The sequence below is a fragment of the Leopardus geoffroyi genome, chromosome E2, assembly GCF_018350155.1.
Source record: "Leopardus geoffroyi isolate Oge1 chromosome E2, O.geoffroyi_Oge1_pat1.0, whole genome shotgun sequence".
In the NCBI taxonomy this organism is placed as follows: Eukaryota; Metazoa; Chordata; class Mammalia; order Carnivora; family Felidae; genus Leopardus; species Leopardus geoffroyi.
Window position 1 is genome coordinate 55,360,831 of NC_059335.1, and position 17,706 is coordinate 55,378,536.

Below are 17,706 nucleotides of genomic sequence, written 5' to 3' on the forward strand. Positions count from 1 at the left end.
TCTGAAATGCTTTTGGAGGAAGGCTAGAGCCCTCTGTGTTTCACAGCTGGCCCAGACATGGGTACCACCCTGGATGTTCTTTTCATAGCTGCTCACAGACACCCCGACATAGATGATCCAGGCCCTTAGAGACGTCCAGCCGCTTCTCCTTTCTCAGCCCTCACCCCCCTGGCCTGACTGTACCACCACTGGCCCGCAGGTGCATTGGGCTGAGAAAGGGCACAGAGAACTGACTTAGGCTCCGATTTTATCACAGACACTCACCGTGGCATCAGACTTTAATGGCAGTTGTTCCTGTAGACAGTTGCCTGAGTGTATACCACCCTGCCTTCCAGGAAAAAGCAAATGTGAAAAAAACTATCAGCTCCTACTTCCTCTGGGGGTTGAAAATAGAGGGGCTGTTCACCTTTTCTGTTGGGATGTTTTACCAGAACTTTAAAAAAATAAATGTCTCCTTGTTCAGTATCACTTCCAGTTGTAGAAAAAGCAAGCCAAGTGAAATAAGAAAAAAAAAAAAAAAACAACCCACGTTATAAATATCTTCTTTAAAAAGAAACATTTAAACTAGTTTCTTTTGGACAAATGTGTCGCATTACAAAGGGACCTTTATTTATTTTTTTAAGTTCATTTATTTAACTTTATTTTGAGAGAGAAACAAACACACAGCGTTAATGGGGGAGGGGCGGAGGGGGGGGCGGGTAGAGAGAGAATCCCAAGCAGGGTCTGCACTGTCAGCACAGAACCTGAACAGGGGCTCAGCCTCACAAACTGGGAGATCATGACCTGGGCTTAAATCAAGAGTCTCGTGCTTAATCGATTCATCCACCCAGGCGACCCAGTGAAGTTTATTTACTTTCAAAGAGAGAGAGAGAGGGGCGCCTGGGTGGCTCAGTCGGCTGAGCATCCGACTTCGGCTCAGGTCATGATCTCCCAGTTCGTGAGTTCGAGCCCCGTGTCGGGCTCTGGGCTGACAGCTCGGAGCCTGGAGCCTGCTTCAATTTCTGTGTCTCCCTCTCTCTCTGCTCCTCCCCTGCTCACGCTCAGTCTCTCTATCCTTCAAAAATAAATAAAAACATTAAAAAAAAAAATTAAAAAAAAAAAAAAGGGAGAGATTGAGAGAGAGAGAATCCCAATCAGGGTCTGCCCTGTCAGTGCAGAGCCTGATGCAGGTCTTGAACTCATGTACCGTGAGATCATGACCTGGCCTAAATCAAGGGTCACGTGCTTAACCAACTGAACCACCCCGAAACCCCTACAAAGAGACCCTTAATCGAGCAACCCAGATCTTCCTGTAACTGCACGGGTAATGCACACAGGTAACATGGGTCCTCACATTGCCGGTCCCTGAAGGGAATTTTTGGGTGTGGCCCCCCGTGTCGTAGGATCTGAGCCAATTGGGGGCCGCGGCCAACCTCACAGCTGCCCCCCCCCCCCCCCCGCCCCGCGGTGTGCCTGCCGTCAGTGGACTCTCGAGGCGGAGAGTGACAGGCAGATGTTGAGGCTGCATGTCTGTTCCCTCAGTGGACTGCTGGGACGGGCCCGATGGGAAGCCCATCATCTACCACGGCTGGACGCGGACCACCAAGATCAAGTTTGATGACGTCGTGCAGGCCATCAAAGACCATGCCTTTGTCACCTCAAGGTTTGTGGGCTTGATTTGCCGGTGGTTCATCTTTAAGGGACAGGTAGACAGACGCCCCTTCCTGCCCCCCTGCCCTCCCACACCCGACACACGCACAGATACACATCCGCCAGCCCGGTCTCCATCCTGGCTGGTCGCTGCCAATGTCTTCAACTGGGTGTTGGCGCCCCCTGCAGGCCCAAAGTGCAAGTCCCTCCCTGGTTCTAGAGCCTGGAGGAGGCTAGGGCTGGGACACCAGTGACCTCTGCTGCCCCCACACTCCCCGCCAGCCTGTTGAGCTGAGCTGGCTCCTGCCTCCTGCAGCTTCCCGGTGATCCTGTCCATCGAAGAGCACTGCTGTGTGGAGCAGCAGCGCCACATGGCCAGGGTGTTCAAGGAGGTGTTTGGCGACCTGCTGTTGACAAAGCCCACGGAGGCCAGTGCTGACCAGCTGCCCTCGCCCAGCCAGCTGCGGGAGAAGATCATCATCAAGGCAGGTGACCTCGGGTGCTGTCGTGCATTCAGGAGAGTCCGTGGCTCAGAGCACAGGCTCCTGGTCCCACCAGCTCCCCTTACTGTCTCTGTGAGTGACACTGGGCAAAGCCATTTAACCTCTCGATGCCACTATGTCCTCACCAGTCTCGGGAGGTGTGTAAGAGAACCTACTGCGTTGGCCGTGAGCATCCCGTGAGAAAATGTGCGCACAGTCCTTAGGACTGGCCCCTGGGCCGTAGCAGGTGCCACGTAAGTGTTAACTGTGGTTCGTTCATTCTTGGGGCAGACCTCCACCGCGCCCGTGGCAGAGTCAGGTCTCTGTGCCGGGGGTGTTCCAGTGACCCAGACTCCCTTCTTGACTTCGGGAGCTCCCATTCCAGCATGTGAGATGGACTGGAGGTGGACAGTTGCCCCAAAAGGCTGCGTGCGCTAACGGGATGAAGAGGGTGGTTTGCCAAGTGCTGTGGGGAGAGAGGAGGGACCAGCCTTGTCTGAGAGTGCAGGGGTGCCAGGGAGAGGGGTGATGTTTGGGGATCTGTATTCCTCGGACAAAGAAACCAGATACACAGTGGCTTAAAACACGGGAGAGACCATTTCTTCCTAAGCTGAGGGAGAGTGTTCTAGAAGGTTGAGCTCTGGCCCAGAAGGCTTTCCAGGGACCCAGCATTCTCTTTTTGTTCTCCAGTCTCCCAGGGAAAACTGGTTTTCAGCTGGGATTCTATCGACCCCCAGCGAATCTGCAGTTAGAATTAGGGTTGGGGTAGCATGTGAACTTCGGGGAAAAATGTTGCCTCTTTATTTTTATTAACCTGTAACTAAAACTGAAGGTTTCCTTTCATTACGAATATTGCCAACAAGCCACTTGGGGCTTTGTCACCAGCAGAAATCACAGAGGTTTTCATATCGTGTTTATGTTGTCGCAAATATCTGAAAATAATGCTGTGCTCATCACTGCTTTGAAATTGTGGTAGTTAATAGATTTGACTCTAGATCTTAAGATATTAATAAAGAAGTACATCTATTTATATTACAAATATTCAGTATCTTAACTGTGTTTCAGTATAGTGTCTCTTATAATTGTATGTATCATAAATATTTATCCTGAGAAAGGGATTCAGAGTCTTGCCCAGGCTTCGAAGGAGGTCCCTGGCACAGAAATGGTGAAGGCTATGCCCTGGGGTGCTGTCCTTGTGTGTGGCTGGTGCTGGGTTGTAGGCCTACCTGAGCTCCAGCTCATAGGAGGGGCAGTGTGAGCGCGTCCAGGGTCCGCGACTCCTGCCAAACAAGCAGAATGTCCGTTAGGTATGTCCGGCCTGTTCTGTCCTGTGTGTGAGAATTTAGTCACATGTCCACACCTCCTGCCAAGGACGATGGATGTGAGGTCTCTACCTGGGTGGCCCTTGGCAGAAGGAGGGGGATGGATTTTGTTGACAAGCAGCAGGTTCGTATGGAAGGATGGACAGGTGTTCACCAGGCGGAGAAAAGGCCGTGCCCTCAGGTTGTGGGAGTAACCTCCATAAACACGTGGCACGTTTCCTAGATCGTCGCTGGACCACCAAGATGTACTGGGAACTGGGAACAATGCCTGTGTGCCAGGAGGTCGCAGTCTAGTGGGAAGACAGAAGCGTTAACAGAGGGGTACCAAACAGTGTGAGGGGGCTTTCGTCGAGGTTCGTGCAGAGGAAGGGATGTCCGTGCCCTCGGTGTAAAAGCAGCAACATCTGAGAGGATCTGGCTAAGACCTGGGGCACTTTTCACTGAGATACTTAAGGAAGCTTCCAGCATAGGGAAGGCAGGACTAGAGGCCAAGGGAGCTCGGCTGGGAAGGGTCCACGGCTTCTCAGGCCTCCGTCTGCGAGTCTGCATTTCTATATAGCTTCACTTTCTTGGGACCACTCTCTGTGTGTCCCCAGGGATTTCCTGGCTCTTGTTTTCTGATGTGGAGCCCTGAAGGCCCCTTTCAGAGCACACATTGCCTACCCGTGGCACTTGGTGGCTCACTCCTTTCTGTTTCAGGAAAGAGGGAGGAATAGCATTTGTGAGGCGTTCCTGGTATGTCACTCACTGGGCGAAGCATGGCATGAAATACTCTTCAGTCTCCTACAGCCCTACGATCCCAGGCCCCAGGGTCACTTTCCACATGGGGACACTGAGGTTGAAAAGGTGGCTTAGCTGAGATTATGGTACTTTGAAAAGTTTCACCTTATAGAAGTATCTTTCGCACCCACTGGCTTACAGGACCCAGCAGGGGCTGTCATTATCCTCATTTCACAGGGGACGATACTGAGACCGAGACAAATTGTCACACAGCCGAGGTCACGCAGCTAGTAAGGCTCTGAATTCAAGCCCCTGTCTGGTTCCCAGCCCTGAGCTTCCTCCAGAATCTGGGATTTCCAAGTACCTGCCTGGGTGGGCATCAGTACTTACCTGGATGAAGGTGGTTGTAGTCACTGTCTTCAGAGAGCACTGGCTCAGAGATGTGCAGCCACCTGCCCAGGGTCACACAGCTGATAAAGCAGCAGGAGTGCTGTGTGCACTTAGGTCTTAAATCTGCATGTCCAGTGCGCAGTCCTCTGCCCTGCACAGCCCGGGCCCTGGGCTGGCTGTTGCTGCTTTTCCTCTGTGTGCCGGAGAAGGTGGGGGGCGCATGTGGTATCACTGATATACTGAATGTTTATCCAGCACTTACTACCTGCTGAGCTACCACAGGAGATTCAAAACCAAGTCCTGCCCTCATGGGACTTGTATTTTAGCAGGAAAGACAGAAGACAAAGATAGGCCTAAAGATACACAAAGGGCCAAGAGTATGGAAAATAATTCCCAGTGGTCAGATGGTGACAGGGAGGGGAAGGAGAGCGGAGGCTCTGTGTAGACCACACGGTCCAGGAGGGCGCCCCTGAGGAGGTGACCCTGAGCACAGAGCTAAAGTGAGAGACGAGCCAGGCAGAGAGACCAGACAGTGCAAAGGCCCTGAGGCGCATGCTGCAGATAGATGCTTCCTGGCTGGCTGATGTGGATGAACGCTTACTGGCTCAGAGATTCCAAACCTGGGTCTCGAGGCAGATAGGCTATGTGTATTTTTTCCCCTCAGCATAAGAAGCTGGGCCCCCGAGGCGATGTGGATGTCAACGTGGAAGATAAGAAAGATGAGCACAAGCAACAGGGTGAACTGTACATGTGGGATTCCATTGACCAGGTGGGTGTCCTTGCACTCCTTCTCAGAGCCTTGAGTGCATCTGAGGTCTACTAGAGAACTCTGAGAGTATTCCTGTCTTATTTGCATTTTGACCTATTTTTTTTAATGGTTTACTTCAAAATAATTTTATATTCCACCTAACGTACTGGGTATTTACACACACACAGATACAAGGATGTTTTACATACTCTTCACTTAGCTTCCCCAAATACTGACATTCTCCATAACTTAGAGGATAATTATTGGAAGCAGGAAATGGACATTGGTACAATCATAATTAATTCATGGACCTTATTCCAGTTTTACCAGTTGGTCCACTGACTTCCTTTCTCTGGTCCAGGGTTCAGTTCAGGATACCACAGTGCATTTACTTGTCCTAACTCCTTAGTATCCTTCCGTCTGGGACACTCCCACTGGAAACCTTATTTTGGTGAGAGTAATGCATTTTGAGTGTAAGGCCACTTCCCACGTCCCATAACCTAACATGCGAATCCACTTGAGTATGTTTTGATATGTCTCTTCTCACATCCTAGAAATACTAAAAATTGTTAACGTTAAAGTAAAGAATTAAGTCACCGATGTGGAAGAGACTCTAGACAAACTGGCTGAGAAATCCTGGAAGTCGTAAAAAGTGCGTGTAATGGAAAAAAACAGTCATGAGACCCAAAAAACAATCCCATCATTCGTAATAGCCTTCAAATTAAATACGAACTAGAAATCTGATGCCAAGTTGTACTTACCACGCACTGAATAAAAAAGTCCTGAAAATGCCAAAGGAACCCCAAAATCAATAGATGTTTTAAAAGAAATGTCTCGAAGGGGATCAAATTCCATGAAACCACCACAAATGTCTATGAAAGTGGGAACGACGCATCCCAGGGCAGGGGCTCTGGGCCCCTGAGTGGATGGGGCCAAGAATGAGGGCAAGAGCTAATGCTGGTTTTCCCTTCTAGAAATGGACCCGGCACTACTGTGCCATCGCTGATGCCAAGCTGTCGTTCAGCGATGACATTGAGCAGACTGCAGAGGAGGAGCTGCCCCAGGTAGGGGAGACCCCCTAACTGGTCTTCTCCCCTGGCCCACAGGCCTGGACATCCTCAGCCTAACCAGCTTCCTCTTTGGGTACCAAGGCTGCCTGGCTCTTCTCTGATTGGCTGGCTGGCCCAGGTTCTCAACCAATGAGGTTCAAGGGTTTTTCCTGCTCTCAGAAGGGCCTGATTGGCCTGTCTGTGTTCTTGGCAGGAGGACATTGGGATGTTCTGTCCAGCCCCACCCCCAGCCTGGTTCCTAGCTTCCCTGCCCTCTGTCCTTGGGCTGCTGGCCATCCTTGGTACTCCCAGGATGCAGCTCCCAGGGCATTATGGCTTTCAGATTTCTTGTGCAATAGAGTTGAAACCTGTACTGGGGTCCCCTTAGCCCATGTCTCAGGACTCCAGGCAGCCACCACTAGTGGTGACAAGAGAGGGAAGGCAATGAGAGCCATTTCCCCAGACCTCTTGGGTGGTGGGCAAGCTGATGCCAGCCTGTCTGCTCGCCAGTCCCCTGAGTCAGCATGTGCAGAGGGACCAGTCTGGCCATGCCGGGGGTCTTTCGCGTCCAGATTTTCAGAAACTCCTTCTCCCTTTGTGGCCCAGGATATACCCCCCACGGAGCTGCATTTTGGGGAGGAGTGGTTCCACAAGAAGGTGGAGAAGAGAACAAATGCCGAGAAGCTGCTGCAGGAATACTGTGCCGAGACGGGGGGCAAAGATGGGACCTTCTTGGTGCGGGAGAGCAAGACCTTCCCCAACGACTACACCCTGTCCTTCTGGTAGGGGCATACCGCCTTCCCCTCGAAGCTGGCCAGATGGGGGGCCATGTGGGGCGCTGTGTGAGCTCAGGCAGGGCCCGGAAGCCCAGACGTCTCTTAGGGAGCTGTGCAGGGCAGGGGTGGGCCAAGGCAGGTGAGGCCCAAAAAACTTAGCAATCAAGATTAGTGGTATTTCGGGGCACCCGCTTGGCTCAGTCAGTGGAGAATGTGACTCTTGATCCCAGGGTTGTGAGTTCGAGCCCCACATCGGGCGTAGAGATGATTTAAGAATAAAATCTTTTAAAAAAGATTAGTAGTATTTCAATGCAATATTTTTTAAAAATCTGAAGTAATGAAAAATCCACGATGAACAAAATATCGTCAACATTTTAAGACACTTAAGACGATGTGGTCTCACTCAAGCCACCCCCACCCACCCCAGTCCCGGTCCTAAAGCAGGTGGCTTTAAGCACATCACTCAGCCTCCTGGAGTCCCTGTTGCCTTGTCCCTAAAATAGAGACCTGAAAGGCGGTTTATGGTGCTGTCATGAGCTTTCTCATTCACTCACTCACTACATTCATTCGTTAACTCACTCACTGGAGTGCTTGCTTCATGTTAGGTGCAGCCATCAGACAGACGGGGCAGGGGGGGGCGCGGATCCGTGTCCTGATGGAGATTAGAGTCTGGTTGGGGAGATGCACAATGAAAAAGGAATTGATGGTCTATAACTGTGATAACTGCAATGAGAAAAAGGCAAGATGTTACCAGTCTGTACAAGAGGGACCTGATGTAATGTTGGGCATGGGAGCAATCAGGGAAGACTTCCTGAAAGAAGGACTGTGTAAACGGAGACCCAAAGGGGACAGATGATTACAATGTACTGACAATAGCGATAGCTAACACCCGCATGCCAGGCGGCATTCCAGGCACATTTTGTGCGTGACCTTGTTCAGTCCTCGGGATGGCTCAGTGAGGACTGAGCATAGAAGGAGGAGAATGTGGAGCCCCAGAGAGGACAAGGCTCTTGTTCAAGGTCACTTAGCACATAAGTGGCAGCATCAGGGTTTTATACCTAGGCCATCTGGCTCCAGAATGGGAGTCTTATAGGTAAAAGTGGTAGAGGAAGTAGGTAGAATGTTCTGGAATCCAGGGTAAAAGACCAGTCTGCGCTAAAGCCCAAGCATGTCCTAAGAGCACAGGGAGACCTGAGTGGCCACATGCAGGGTCTACCCCTCAGTGTCCCTGGCCGCAGTTCTGGCCCTACCCCCTCCACCCCCCGTGTTCGTTGCCGCCCGGGGTGCCGGAACGGCCAGTCGGTCTGGCCTCGGCACTGAGGTTGTCCTTCTCCTTGCAGGCGGTCCGGCCGGGTCCAGCACTGCCGGATCCGCTCCGTCATGGAGGGCGGGACCATGAAGTACTTCCTGACTGACAACATCATGTTCACCAGCATCTATGACCTCATCCAGCACTACCGTGAGACGCACCTGCGCTGTGCCGAGTTCGAGCTCCGGCTCACCGACCCCGTGCCCAACCCCAACCCCCACGAGTCAAAGCCGTATGTGTGCTCAATGCTGTCGGGACAGCAGAGCTCAGGCATCCACCCACAGGTTTAGTGGGTGCAGACACCCTTAAGGGTTGTGTTCGCGAATCAGATTAGCCAGGCTTGTGGGCGTGCCGGGGCCCAAATTCCCACGAGGCCCCTCACCAGGGTGCCCGGGATCTCCCCGGGATGGCCACAGTTGCAGACCCCCGCTCCACCTTACTTTTGCCCTGTTCTCTCCGTCCCTTTGCCTCTTTCCCTGCCTCCGTACCACTATCTTCACAGTCCTGAGCTCTCGGACTTGGATTTTCAGAGCTGAATTTTGGCCCGGTGATAATCTTTGCTTGTCAAAGCTCATTCCCGTTCATTGTGAAAGTGAACAAGAAAAAAGTAATTGTAAAGATTTTCCCTTCATTTTTTTTCTTAATCTAGTAAAATGAATAGGAGTTAGGCTTTCTGAAGGGTTAACCAATTTTGAAAACCAGAAAAATATTTTTAAGCAGAAGGCTGCTAAAATGTACATTTCTGAGAAGCCTTGTAACTTACAGCAGCTTGCTTTCTTTGGTCTATATTCATATAGATTGCCTATTCAAATTGGCTTTTTCTTATCTTTAAAAGCATCCAAAGACCAACCAACCAAACAGAACTTTTGAAAACTCAATTCCCTGTGTTCTCTGCCTCCAATTTTCTGAGATTCTCTGCTGTGACTGATGCTGGCACTGAGTCAGGCCGATGGGGGGTGGGGGGCGAGGGGGTACAGTTCATTTATTCTCTCATGCTCCAAGCAGACCTACGTTATGAATGTTTTACCCAAGCTACATGTTGGTGGTCTTTGAAAAAATTGTTGTCTTGAGTGATGTTTTGGGGTGGGGAGGCCCACTGTGTAATTTCCACCGTGTTTTCTGGGGCCGTATCCCAGGCCTCCTCACAGCTCATTGCGTCCTCCGCTGTGCGTGGCCCTCTCACTTGGTCCCCTTCCTGTGCCACAGGTGGTACTATGATGGCCTGAGCCGTGGGGAAGCAGAGGACATGCTGATGAGAGTTCCCCGGGACGGGGCCTTCCTGATCCGGAGGCGGGAAGGTACCGACTCCTACGCCATCACCTTCAGGTGAGTGGGCGGGCTGCAGCCTTCTGGGAAGGACAGGGGCGGAGAGCGAAGGGGGTGCTGCGGCTGGCGGTTTACCTCCGCGTCCACTCCCGGAGGGTCAGCGGGGAGGACGGCAGTGATAGCAAAAGCGGCCTGTGCTCACAGGAGCTTGCAGCGTGCTGGCACAGGTCTGTGTTCTTGAGAGTAGCACGTGTTACGTTAACTCACTTCATCTTCCGGCAGTTTGAGGACTATGGTCGTTATTTTTCACAGGAGGACGCTGAGGCACAGAGAGGTGAATAAGTAACTTGCAGAAACGTGCAGGCAGGAAGGGTGGTGGAGCTGGGATTTGAACCCAGACAGCCCTGGCAGGCTCAGATCGGTGATGGTGTAGACAGGATTTCCTCCCATCTGCACTTGCCACCCAGCGCTGCCGGTGGAAAGGCCTTAGGGACCAAGCATCCATAGGACGGTGGTTCTCTGCTTGAATTCCACCCCAAGACGCCGGATTCTTCCAGTTTCCACCAGTGACAGCGTTGGGAGGGTTTCAGACCCATTTCATACCGTCCTTCCATCTCCCCTGCCACGGTGTATTCTCAGCGTAGGGCCTAACTAACGTTCCAGACACTGGGCTGCCATGAACACTTCCTCTGATTGAGTCTTTCGCCGTAGCCCATGAGGGGTAGGTCCCTGACTTCAAATAAGAAAATGGGAGGCCCAGAGAGGTTGAGCAACCTGTCTAGAGCCACACAGCCTAGTCCTGGGCCGAGGCAGAATTTCAGACTTGGGCCCCTCCGTGTCCACAGCCTGCTGTTTTCGCTGTGAGGTCTGAAGCAAGAGGCTCGTGGCCCAAACTGGGCCTATGGATGTTTTTCTCAGCCTCCACGGTTACGTGAAATACTGAGAAATTTCACTTGAAGATTTAGGTTCCTTCGTGTGAAAAGCGGGAGGCAGTGGTAGCCGTTGCCACGGGGCGAAGCTGGTTTCCAGCTGCACGGAGGGGCCCTGGTGTGGCCAGGCTGCTCCCGTTCCTTCCATTCCTGTTGCCCTGGCCCCTGTGCCGCAGTTGCCCTGCCAGGCTGCCCCCTGGGCATTTGGAGCTGCCTCCTTCTCCCCCGTCACTGATGCCTTCTTGGGTGAGCAGGTGGCGGTGATAGTGGGGGTCATTATCGTGGCCATTTGCCGAGGATGCACCGCATGCCAAGAACCTACCAGAGTCTGCTCCGGCCAGAGTGACTCTCCTCTGCTTCGTGCCAGCGCAAGAAGTGGGATAATTGGTGACTAGTGGAGATGCTCGAGAGGCGAAGCTGGCTTCCAACAGGCCTGGGTCCACGTCTCCCCTGCAGTTCTTGGGATACTATCTCTTGGCTTCACGTTGGTTGCCAGGATGGTGTCCAGCAGAAAAGACGAGTCCTGTGATGTAGACAGTCCCCCTGGCCCCTGCTTGAGCTGGGTGTCATGGTTCTCTGATTGGGCACCTTCAAGCTGGCCCCGGGAGTGGGGGGGGTGAGTTTGGAGTCACTTGATTGGATGAAGGTGGGCTGGTGGTACCAGGGCGGTACCCTGAAAGCTGGAGTTTGGAACTTTCAGGGATTAGCACAGGTTCTGTGAGCACCTACTATGTGCCAGGCTGTGTGCGGGGCTGCAAGAACACAGAAGTGATAAAAACCGCGCGGTCCTTGCTCTCGTGAGCCCAGCGGTCTGCGGCGAATGAGCGACCTCCTGTCGGTCACAAGTGTTTCTTTCTTTTGAGCGATTCCCTCTTATTTAGCATCGCCTTGCCAGTAGCGGTGGTCAGTGCGTGCCGGCTGAGTGAGCCGGTGATGAGGGTTTGTGTCTCAAAGAGGAGAGGAAGGGAAGGCGGTTTCCATCATGCTGGAATGGTGAACGTCCCTGGTCTCCACCCACCGCGTGCCTGTAGGGGATGCTCCGTCACTGCAGTAGTCAAAAATGACCTCCCCCCACCGCCCAGACTCTTCGAAACTCACTCTGGTCAGGCTGCGGGGTGGGTGTCACTGTCTCTCATTGGCAAGTGTCGCCTGCAGCAGGAGAATAGGGCACAGAAACGCGTTGCTGTCGTACTGTGTCCTGAGTGTCACAGACGGTGGTCAGGCAGGTGGCCCAGGGCAAGCAGGAGCTCTTGGAGGACCAAAGGGGGATGTGCTCCATGCAGAGGGAGAACAGAGGGTTGGAGCAAATTTCCTTCCCTCTCCCCTCTGCCCAGTATCTGCAGAATGCGTCTCCTGGGTCTCGTGCTGGTCTGAGCTCTGAGAACCCAGGCTGAACTTGGGGCTAGATCTCTACAGGAGAGGACAGGCTTCCTCACAGAGAGATGGTACTGCTGTCTAGGTGTGATCGGGGCAGGTGAACCTCTGTGGGACATGGGAACAGGGGCTTCTTGGCGGAGCTAAGACCTCAGGCCACGGTGACCCCTGGTTTGTAGCAACCAGGTGACTGGAAAGTGCAGTTCACACTCAGCCCTGTTCCTGTCTCCCTTTTTGATTCTTCTCTTGCTGGAGAAGCTCATTTTGACTTGACTTTGGTTATATTTTCCTAACCGCTCACTCATTGAGTACCCTCGGAGCGCTGGGCACATGGCAAAGGGCTCACCCTGGGTTATCTGTCAGACGCGGTCCTGACACGTGCCGTGACACAGGAACTGTGGGTCCCCAGCACCATGGAGGACGAAACTGAGGTTCAGACAGGTTACCTGAGGAAGGAACCAGAACCTGACCCATACTCTTAACCTCAGCATCCTGGAGCCTTCCTGCCCTAGGGGGCTTTTGTAAAAAGTTAAAAAAAAATTTGCTCTTAATGCTTATTTTTGAGAAAGAGCACAAGCAGGGGAGGGGCAGAGCAAGAGAGGGACACAGAATCTGAGGCAGGCTCCAGGCTCTGAGCTGTCAGCCTAAAGCCCAACGTGGGGCTCGAACCCACGCACCGTGAGATCATGACCTGAGCTGAAGTCAGACGCTTAACTGACTGACCCTCCCAGGCAACCCCAAAAGTTTAAAATTTTTTATTAAATAAATATATTCTTATTTATTTATTTATGTTTTCATTTTATTTTTGAGATAGAAAATGAACAAGTGGGGGAGGGGCAGAGAGACAGGGAGACAGATTCTGAAGCAGGCTCCAGGCTCTGAGCTGTCAGCACAGAGCCCGTTGCAGGGCTCGAACTCACGCACTGTGAGATCATGACGTGAGCTGAAGTTGGATGCTCCACCAACTAAGCCACCCAGGAGCCTCTGTATAAATATATTCTCTAAGAAAAATCAAGGGGTGCCTGGGTGGCTCAGTTGGTTGAGTGTCTGACTTCAGCTCAGGTCATGCTCATGCAGTTCACAAGTTTGAGCCCCACATCGGGCCCTGTGCTGACAGCTCAGAGCCTGAAGCCTGCTTCAGATTCTGTGTCCCTCTCTCGCTCTGCCCCTCCCCTACTTGCACTCTTTCTCAACAATAAATATTAAAAAAATAAAAAATTAAGACATTGCAGTGAAGGCTAAACCCCCTGTGGTCCTTCTCATCTGGGTCCTTGTCCTGTAAGAAAACACACTTTCTTAACTGGTGTCATGTGTGGACTTGAAAAAAAAATTTGCTCCATGAACACGTACCTATGGAAAATCTATCGTATTCCCTTCCATTTTTAAAAGATACAAATGCGGTCATAGTATAGCTTCATCTTGCCACTTTTTAATAAAATATTCCTGCAACTATTCTGCCACTGAGGCAGAAGTCTTATAGCATTTATTTTTTACAGGACTTATTGAAGAAGTGGCTTCCCAGGATGTGTTTTTTTGAAACAATAAAAATATAAGGTGCAAAATCTTAAAGGATAAGTAGCTTGCCCATAGTAGTTATGCCTTTAGACCGTTTTAACAAAGTGATTTGGGTTGTAAAGTTGAGATCAGAACTTACTGTCCTAAAGGCTTCTGTTCTTGCTGATAAAAGCTGGTAAGACCGAAGATTGTTTTCCATTTTGGATTTTTCTGACCTCGTGTTTCAACTGGGTGAGGCGATAAAAGACTCGTTTACCTTTTGGGGAAAAAACAAAACGAAACAAAACAAAACACCTCATTGTTCCAGTAGTTGGAGCACTGAAGATAAGATTGAAGGATTTGGGCCTCAAATCCCAGAGTTCTAGAGTCGAGATCAGCAAACATTTCAGAGGATTTTAGGCCATGTGAGCCCGTCATCACTACCCCAGCTCCTGTCAGCTCGGCCACCGTAGAGTGAAAACAGCCCCAGGCCGTATGTAAACGGATGAACGGGATGAACGGGGGCCGCGTTTCAATAAAACTTTATTTACAAAAGTGAGGGCAGCAGTGGGGCAGGTGGGTGTGGTATGTGGGCCAGATTTGGCCTTGGGGCCATTGTTGGCTAACCCTGCTCTAGACACCAGAACCTTCCCAAAGTCAAGTCCTGTAATTGGGGAGGAGGGGGCAGACGAGAAGCACTAGCAGTTTCTCTTGTAAGGCACAGGTATTTCTTGTGTTTCTGTCTTGAAAAGATGCGTGTGCTTCACAGGACTGCCGTCCCCTGTTTATTTCTCTGGTTCCCTGAGGATGGATACGCAGGTTGTTGCCAGTTAGCAGGGCTGCGTAACAGTTGTCTGGTGTTGCGGATTTCGGCGCCTCAGCTCCCTGCCGTCTTCCCTCTCCAGGGCCAGGGGCAAAGTAAAGCATTGCCGCATCCATCGGGACGGCCAGCACTTTGTGCTGGGGACCTCTGCCTACTTCGAGAGCCTCGTCGAGCTGGTCAGTTACTACGAGAAGCACGCGCTGTACCGGAAGATGCGGCTGCGCTATCCTGTGACGCCTGAGCTGCTGGAGCGCTACAATATGGTAGGCGCCCAACTCCCCCGTGATGTGGCGCCGCGTCATTCAGCAGACCCTCGTTGAGCGTTGCTCACGTGTCCAGTAACTGCTCTAGGTCCTGGGGACAGAGACCCTGCCCTCATGCTGCGTACGGTCTAGTGGGGCGGGAACCAGATAATAAGTGAGATGAAGAAGACGCATCACGTATCAGGTGGCCACCAGTGCTGTAGAGAAAAACCGGGCAGGTGGAGAAGTGGGTACAGAGTGACGGGGAAGGCGCTGTGGTGCTGAAAGGTGCTCTGGAAAGAGGTCACTGAGAAGGAGTCATTTGAGCAGATGCCAGAGTTGGTGAAGGAGTGAGCCGTGCAGCTGTGCGAAGGACCTGTGCGAGTGCAAAGGTCCTGAGGTGAGGGTGTGACTGGAGGCAAGCCAGTGTGGCCGGAATTGAGTGAGCCAGAGTGGGACGAGAATTAAGGAAGGCTGGGGCTTACGGGGGACTGCATGGTGCGGGGCTGGGTTGGCCCCTGTGAGACACTGGCTTTTGTTCTGAGTGGAGAACGGACCCGATCAGATGACCATGTCTCTGTTCTTGTCCCGTGGATTCAGTAGTGTATTGAGGAGAGATTTAGGATACAGCCACCATGAGCCAGGACTGGTCCAAGCTACTGGGAGTGTGGGGAACAAAAGTCTGCCTCGGGAGATTTAGGTTCAGGACAGGCCTGCAGTCACGTGAAGAAAATGTCCCCGGCAGCATGGATTGCAGTGACGCAGATACGGTGAGGTTGGGTGCTGCTTTGGGTTGAGCCAGAGAGCTCAGAAAAGGTCTCCTTGAGAGGCTTAAAACACGAGCCCAAACCTGACAGGGAGTGATTGGGCCATGGGGAGCTACGGAGGAAGCCGGTTCCAGGTGGAGGGAGCAGCCACGGCACACGCCCTGGGGTGACCCTGAGGGACAGTGACCGACATCAGAGGGCAGGCAGGGTCTCCAGGGTGTGCCGGTGAATGTGACCTGTCTGGGTTCATGGCATTTTCCAGTTCCCATCGTCTAAATGGTTCCATGGGGGCCAGTCTACAGCTGCCGACTCGGAACGTGGGTCAGGGAGACGTGGATGCCGGGCTCTTGTGGGCCATGAGGTAGTGGCAGCACGCCTCCGGGTCCCAGGGTTTGTGTTTTCACAAAGGAGTGTAGGGCCTGGCACACGGTAGGCCGGCCTAGGGCCCTCTCTCATGTGGGGGGCAAGTTTCCGAGTTCAGGCTTCTCACCATCTCTGCCAGGAGGCAGGAGTTGAACTGTGAGGTTTCAACCCTTGTGCCAGAGAGCTGCCTGGAACCCGTGTTCTGTGTCGGGCTGCCCCAGGAACTTGGATGCTCCCATTTATTCCGCTCTGTTCTTTTCCAGGAACGAGATATCAACTCCCTCTATGACGTCAGCAGGATGTATGTGGATCCCAGTGAAATCAACCCGTCCATGGTATGGAGCCAGCCTTGCAATTCACACCATTACCGGGTCCCTGGGATGGCATGGGGTCCCCTCCCAGCTACAACAGGGCAAGGGAACATTTGGGCAAACTTGGCTTCTCCTCCCCACCCTTTTTTTTTTTTTTTTTTTTTTTTTTGAGAAGAAATGATGATTGACAATGTGAAATCTGGTTTCTGGGAAGAGGTTAATAGAATTCTACCCAAACGCAACCGCGCCTTGCTAAAATTCTGAGGTTTGATGAACCACCTTTGGGCCAAACAGCTTCTAATTAAAAATCTTTCAAATGTTTCTTGCTCACTGACTGAGCCCGTGGTGTTTATGAATTCCGTTTGGTTCACCGACCCCTTTGCAGCGTGCACGTTATCTCCTGTTCCCACCCTGGCTGCTGTGTGATTTCACTCGGTGTAGGGGGGAGGGGAGGGCGGGTTTTTACTCTTGGCCCCCAGCCCCTCCTCGTTCTCGTTCCATCTCACATAGAGTTTGAGCCGCAGAGGAAGAATGATGGCGAATTTTCTTTCAGGGCAGGGTTGGATATGGCACGCAGTTCATGTCTTGCTAAGGAAAGGGCCCTGATGATGGGCTCTGTAGAAATCCAGAGACGAACTTCTTTTCTTTTTTTTTTTTTAATTTATAATCCTTGGCCATTGCAAATCCCTTTCAGCAAGAAATGAAGGCTTTGGAAGGATGTGGACACATGGGCTGTGTGTGAAATTATTAGAGGACTTTTATTGGGAAGAAGGCTTTGGTAGTAAGAATGACATGACCTCATGTCAGCCAGGTGTCAGGGGATGGTGGAGACTGTGGTAAACTGAGGAACTCACACCCCATCTCGAAGGCAGCTGTGCCCGTTGGCGCTTGATGGCTGCCTTTCCAGAGAGCAGGCCAGCTTTTCTGATTTCTCAAGGCACACCAATCATCCAGGTGCTTGATGTGAATTTGCCCCATTTTTAAATTTTAACCCAAGTTGCAGAGAAAATCATCCTATAAGTGAGGCAAGTAAAACACGACTGTGGCTGCATTAGATCGCCGACTGCCAGACTATGGCGAGTGCCTCAAAAGAAAATTACCGCTGTTATTATGATGGAAAACGGTTGAACAATTAAAAAAAAAAAAAACCCACTCTGAAGATGAGGAAAATAATTAGCTCTGGTCTCACCCTCCTAACCCGGTCGCTGTCTGCATTCCTGGGTCTCTGCCTGCATGGAGACGTATTTTACAATCCTCACCACCCACACTTGCCATTTCTATTCTGCTCTGTTCACTTGCTGCTTGTCCTGTGTGGATTTCTCCTTTGCTGATTTGCCTCGTGACTATTCTGGCTCAAACTGGTAGGCCAGGTAATTGAGGGAAAATACATGGCTTGCGGTTTTGACTTAAAAAAAAAAAAAAAAAAAAAAAAAAAAGAATGGGTTTTTAATGCTGCAGAATGTTCTGGGTGGCTGTGCCGGTTTAGCTATATCCCGGTCAGTGGCCGTGTACGTCATCTCTAGTCTTTGCCCTTCTAGTTAACAGTAAAAGGAACGTCACCTGTGAGGCTTTGGGCATCTCTTTGCATCGTTTCCTTGGGAGGAGTTCTTGGAACTGGAAAGACTAGATCAGTCGTAATAGGGGACGCGTCTGGCTGGATGGCCACATATCAAGCCTTGTTCCAAGCACTTGACAGCCCATTAATCCCGTGC

At 51.6% G+C, this 17,706-nt stretch overlaps 1 protein-coding gene across 2 annotated transcripts in view; it reads left to right on the forward strand.

Annotated features, from left to right (window-relative positions):
• The window catches only part of PLCG2 (phospholipase C gamma 2), a 159,188-nt gene that overhangs the window by 96,870 nt on the left and 44,612 nt on the right, over positions 1 to 17,706 (forward strand). For both annotated transcript variants that reach the window (XM_045439855.1, XM_045439856.1), the window contains exons 13-21: positions 1,522 to 1,642; positions 1,946 to 2,114; positions 5,208 to 5,312; positions 6,266 to 6,355; positions 6,947 to 7,122; positions 8,457 to 8,657; positions 9,632 to 9,751; positions 14,394 to 14,574; positions 15,947 to 16,018. In XM_045439855.1, coding sequence (XP_045295811.1) covers positions 1,522 to 1,642; positions 1,946 to 2,114; positions 5,208 to 5,312; positions 6,266 to 6,355; positions 6,947 to 7,122; positions 8,457 to 8,657; positions 9,632 to 9,751; positions 14,394 to 14,574; positions 15,947 to 16,018 — 1,235 coding nt within the window. The remainder of the gene's footprint in view (positions 1 to 1,521; positions 1,643 to 1,945; positions 2,115 to 5,207; positions 5,313 to 6,265; positions 6,356 to 6,946; positions 7,123 to 8,456; positions 8,658 to 9,631; positions 9,752 to 14,393; positions 14,575 to 15,946; positions 16,019 to 17,706) is intronic.